Consider the following 6,000-nt stretch of genomic DNA (forward strand, 5'->3'; position numbering starts at 1 on the left):
AATAATGTATGATAGAGGCAGTACAATGGCCCTACTGGACATCACATGCCTATATACTAAGAAAGAAATTAAATATATTTACACTTGTGTTACAACAAAATATTTCCTTGTGTTAAAAGGATTAACAATAATTACACTATTTATACATAAAATTTGAGTTGATACTACAAAAAATTGAACAAAATTCAAAATAAAGGGAGCATAAATAAAGCAATTCATCACTTATTTTATTAAACAAGCACATGGTGATTGCTATTCACTTCTTTAAATTCAAGCTTTGCAGTTTTAAGAAAATAGTCAACCGGAAGTAAAATATCTGTACCTGTGTTATATAAACGACACAAACTAACCTACGTAAGTTTAACTAAATATAAGAGAACCGGTTGGTAAAATTCGTCGAAAAATAAATCAAAACTAAAGAGAATCTTCCGCCCTTTCAATATCTATTTCAACCTGCGATCCGTGACATTCAGAAAATCAATCTCGAGTCGGCTTTTGCTGGTAGAACTTCTTAGCTGGTGTCGAAACAGGTTAAATGGCGACAATTCAACTCGAAGGTTTTGTAGCTTCAATTAAAAAACTTACCGAAGTATTGAGCTGCGTTAAAAATTCCTGGAACTTGTGCCATATTGTAGGCTGAACGCAGCAAGTCTACCGATGAAGAAACTATCCGTGCCACAAAACTGTAGAACGAATTCACGATGCTTACGACTGCTTACTTTGCACTTCAGAGGTCCCCTCTGCCATGGCGGAATCCTTCGACTTCCTCCCAACGGGACGAAGCCAAAGTTTACCAAGGGTCCGAGGAAAACATCGATTAAATGTGCAGCAAAAGTAGAACGAAGTTTGGTAAGTCTAACACAGTTTACGAATGGCTAACTTTTTAACATAATATGCTAATCAACTTCGCTGCATTGAACTCACCATAGCAAATGATACCGCCACGTCACTTCACGCATTGTTTACGAAAGTTCGCCGCTGACGTCAAAAGACGGAAGTCTCGCGCTATCGAACCGGAAGTGATAGTACTGAACAGCGTGTCGAGTAACGCAATTTTCCGAAACGCTTGTTGAAAATCGCATCAATTCATTTCCTTAAAATCACGAAATAGTTAAAACTTGATTGTGGACTATTCTGGGAAACGGAAAGGCTTTTTTAATCGTTTTAGCCACGATTTTGTGACAACTTTAGTGTTTGCTTGGCAGAAGTCATTTGTATGCATTCTTGTGAATTCTTGGCCGTATCGAAGTAACAGCCTACATTTTAAAATGTAAATGACTTTGATCCGTGGTGGAATAAAATAAAACCGAGTTAAATATGTTCAGCTAATGTGAAATAACTGTTTTAAAGACAAGGTGAGGAGTTTGAAACGCTAAATTTGATGTGTCAAAAAATTCCGAGCTAACATCGAGTCTAGGCAGGGTAGTTGAGACCTAAAAGTGACCTCTTAGATGTGGCATTTCAGCTCAAGTTATTCTACGACGAGAATCACAATGAAACTGCCACATCTAAAATTCTGAATTCGATATTTTAGTTTAAACCGGAAAACATAGCAGAACTGTCAATTGACATATATCAGTGTTATTGTTGAGTTCTTACCTTTGTGCGGTAAACGATGGTCTGTAAGTCCAGGACGCTTTTGTAGGCCGCTTTACGATACAACACTGACTAGACAACATCAAAATTTATCATATTCGTCCCGCGCCGACACGGCAATGAAAGACGACACGTGACTTCTTTCCCACTTGGGCCCAGGCTATGGTAGGTGAGGATTTTTTTGTAAGAGGTATGTTTGGGTATTACGTTACAAAACGCCGAAACGATACGAAAGTAAGTCACGACATGTGTGTGACTAATGTCTCATCGTTTCTTTCGAAAATTTTGGACTTCCACTACATTTTGTCAGGTTGGCTTAAAAATTTTCCGGCACCCATAAAAATATTTTTTCCGCAGTTATGTCAGTTACCGTAGAATTCCGGGACGATTAAATGGCCGAGAGGGCCACACAGGACGTTAGGAGAGACTATGGCACAATTGTTGTTTTTTCGGTTCTCCCGTAGGCTTTTGGAGAGGTGGGCAGGGGGGTGTACTAGGAACTCACTCGAGGTGTATAAAACAGTAATTTTAACCCCCCCCACGGTAGTACGAGGCGACACTTGTGTTGGACAATTTATTTTGCCGATATTTCGACTAGTCAACTATTCTTCTACATTGCCAGAGCTGGAGTGGGATATAATTTAACGGCTCCTAAAATTTTTAAATTTTAAAGTATATAAGTGGATAATACGTAACACGATAGCATATAAGGAAAAAGCATAAAATACAGCGTCGAGGGTTAATATATACAAGTATAAAGAAAATACACGCACTAATAATATATAAAAGATGAAACGGAAAAGGGGGGAGGGGGGGAAATCAAAAAATAAATAAAATCATGAAAAATAATAATAAACTAGGAGCTAACTTTCATATAACAGACTTCTCAAATATATAAGATATCACTGTTCAGAGCGTCTATTGAGGATGTTAAACGGTAATTCAGTCAAACAGTTACTCAGACGGTAATTATCCCTCACATTCCCCGTCCCCTCCGTTTTTTCAACAAGAACGAATTTTAAAGTTGGGCACGTTCTCCCCAATACACGCGAGAAAACTTGCACAGAATTGCGTGAAGCTAGACTTTGGTTACCTGGTTTCTGGAGAAGAGGTTTCGGAAATAGACGATTATATATCTGGCTCCGCGAGCGGGCATGATGAGGTAAATAAAAACTGATGTTAAAATAAAACGGTTTGTTAGATTTTTTCAAAAAATCTAGACGTTTCGGCGATGCTGCCTTGGACTACTGATGAAGGCAGCATTGCCGAAACGTCTGGATTTTAATCCATCAAAGCGTGTTATTTTAACATTTTCCATTTTCTATAATTCAGAACGCTGCGCAGGACTGATATTCAAGATGACCTCTTTAAACTTAACTCGTACTGATATTAACACAAAGGATGGCTGCCAGTTTCGTTGTGTTGTTGGGTGTTGTGTGGTGGGTGTGTGTGGGGGGGGTAATAAACCCTGCGCTGTTATTGGCTACCAGAGGGGGCAAGATGGGCCTTTTGCTGTTGTTGCTGCCGTTGTTGTCGGCCATATAATAAATCCTTTATTGACCAATATTTTTCGGCCAAGTAGCCTCGTTCTATTTCTGCGTGTTTATGGACCTTGACTTCGTCTTAGACCATAAACACGCAAAAAAAAAAAAAAATTGGCCAATATCCCGCCACCTTGACCTCACACTTGGTCAATAACCCATATTTCAGTACTACTATTTAAAGTGCTAACCCTTCCGGGGAGCAAGAAACAAAAGAGAAGGAACGGATAGAAAGTGAATTGGTCACGGAAATTTTTTGAAGCGTGTTTTTCCACAAAAAATCTGATGCTGATCGACGGAGTACGTGTTTTACTGATCAGTTAATTTTTTTACTATAAAGATGACGAATCTTAATTTGAAGTAAATCCCGAGAGCGCACCCAAGGCAGAAAACCTGAAAACATTGTCATCTTTCCTCGTCCTGTACACGTTCATGTCGTTTTAGACTGGATTTAAGAACAATTTAAGAGCTTTTCAGGCTCAAATTGAAGAAAAAAAATAATGTTTTAGTGGTGGCAAACGGTTGCGGATACATTGCTGCAGACACAAAATTTGTATCCGAGACACAAAAAATGTTTCTGATATCAGTCAGAAAAATTTTGTGTCCGCAACAAATGTTTCCCCATTTGTGCGGCATGGACACAAACACAAAACATTTGCTTTGTGTCCCGCTCGTTTGACCAACCAAGAAATACACTTTGTACTCGTTTGCCACCACCTTTCTAGACGTTCTTATACAAAAGAGTGTAAAACTGATCATATGATTGAGGAGATTATCGCCCTCAATTTCCAGTTGATAGAAGAGGTCTGATCAGTGCAAAAACAATACATGTGTGAAATAAGACAGTATTATCAGTGTTACGAAGAAATAGGCTTCAGTGGGCTATCCGGAATTGAAGAACCAAAACACAAGGAAAATAACTAACCGCTTTCGCTTATAAAATCGATTACAAAATTAACTATCGATCTGGCGAAGTTTTATTTGCTCTTTACAATGTATTTACATTCAATTTGTCTTTACGCACGCGGTCACGCGACCCACATAAATATAAACTAAAGCGGATAAACGATAAACGTGATCGCAAGTTAACCAGAAACGTCTCTCATATTCTTCTCTGTGTCTTATTTCTTTGTCTTTTGTCATTTATTTTGGTTATCACGACAATAAAACTGGCTAACATTTAGTCTAATTAACTTGTTGTTAAACCTCCACTTCCGCCGATCTAGCATTTTCTGGCAAATGATTACAGGAAAACCCCCGCCAATATTTGCCTTTTATGGGTGACTAAATAACACCCTCATGGGCGGTACGTACGAAGTTTGACGCATCATTTGCAGCATTTGAACTGATACTTCATACAGTTCGGAGCCTGAACGAGAACACGAAAGATCTTTGACGTTTGAGGAGCAATTCAGTGCCCATAATCGAAAATTCCGCACAAGAGAAGAAGGTCAAGGTTCTTGTTTTTGTCTGAAGAATGGAGCAGTCGTACGAAGAATGCTGCTTCGCCGATGACGAATCCGACTCTAGTGTACGTTCGCTGGGCCGTGACGACATTCAAAATGAACAGCGATTTGGACAAATTCGTCAAGATATTGTAGAATCTTCGGCAGAGAACGAATGTGTTTTTGACACGGAATGGGCTCTAAAGAGAAGATACAGTCTGTCTTCGCTCCTTTATTCTCGATTTCTGCTACGCTTGGAGGGTAAAATGAGAAGTGCTCTTGGCTAGAGTTGTTTGGCCCGATGACGGCTTGGTTATTATCATAATACCCGTCAGAAATACGCAATTTAAAAACATGCCTGCGAAGTTATGTTCTTTCAACATGAGGTTTTGTTCTTTAAAGTGCGTAAAAGGATTATTTTGAGAAGATATTACATTCATCACTAACTGATCAGTCTTGGATCATATGATCTATGAAATGACGATATTCAGTGAGAAATTTTTGCCGCGAAACCGCGAGAAATATCTTTGATGTGTCAATTTACTCAACAACTCAAGATACAATACAGGCATAAAGCCAGCGTCGGAATTAAAGACAATGGACGAACGTATATCATCATGACTGATAAGTACGGAAGAAAGACGCTAAATATTGTGGTTATGAAAAGTTTCCATTTATATCTCTTGTCAACGAAGCTAAATTCTTAATTTTCTACCGTCTGCGGAAGTTAAACCGAAGTCTATTACCGAGAAAACATCTTCAAAACAATTAACTCCGGGGAAGTGACTATCGACTGTGGACAAAGATAAATGACAGTGTATATAGCAAAATGTTGAATGAGTTGAATCGTCTGTATAGGTTATTTTGAGGGAAGAAGACTATTTTTATACCAGTAACTAAAAATCTCTTATGCCGTTCCCCCCCCCCCCCTTCCGTTCTTGTAAATTTCACTTTCATTTTCACTTTATTTGTTAAGCCGTTCCCCCCATCCGTTCATGTAAATTTTACTTTCATTTTCACTTTATTTGTGTGAATGCTGTAACATAACGTTGAATTGACCCATTTTGATCTGAGGATCCCTTGTTTACACATCTGAAATTGAAGAATAAAGTGTATGTTTAAATTTATTAAAATAACTGTCTTATCATACACCGGCATTTATTTATATAATTGCCTCCTGGCATGATATCTTGCCAAAGCTCGGACTTTTTCCTCTCAGATCCTTATATAGCCAGCTTTTTTACTCGACCCTACTCAGTTTTAAATTTGTAGCACTATAAACGCTTTTTCGTCTTCCTCCCGATTCTAAAGTAGCGTTTTCGTTGCGCACTGGATAAAAACAAAAATCAAGATTACGAAATATTCTAAGGACATGTAACTCCAAAATTACCATGTCACACTGATTTCATACGATGCGG

The 6,000-nt window shown here is 38.4% G+C and overlaps 1 protein-coding gene across 1 annotated transcript in view; it reads right to left on the minus strand.

Moving 5' to 3' along the window:
• The window catches only part of LOC144646970 (uncharacterized), a 30,984-nt gene extending 30,067 nt beyond the window's left edge, over positions 1-917 (minus strand). Inside the window, 1 exon segment of the mRNA XM_078506695.1 lies at positions 586-917. Within this exon segment, the coding sequence (XP_078362821.1) occupies positions 586-628 (43 nt within the window). The 5' untranslated portion in view covers positions 629-917.
• Between the last annotated feature and the right edge of the window lie 5,083 nt (positions 918-6,000).

This window comes from Oculina patagonica, chromosome 1, assembly GCF_052425735.1.
Source record: "Oculina patagonica isolate OP01 chromosome 1, crgOcupat, whole genome shotgun sequence".
NCBI classification, from domain to species: Eukaryota; Metazoa; Cnidaria; class Anthozoa; order Scleractinia; family Oculinidae; genus Oculina; species Oculina patagonica.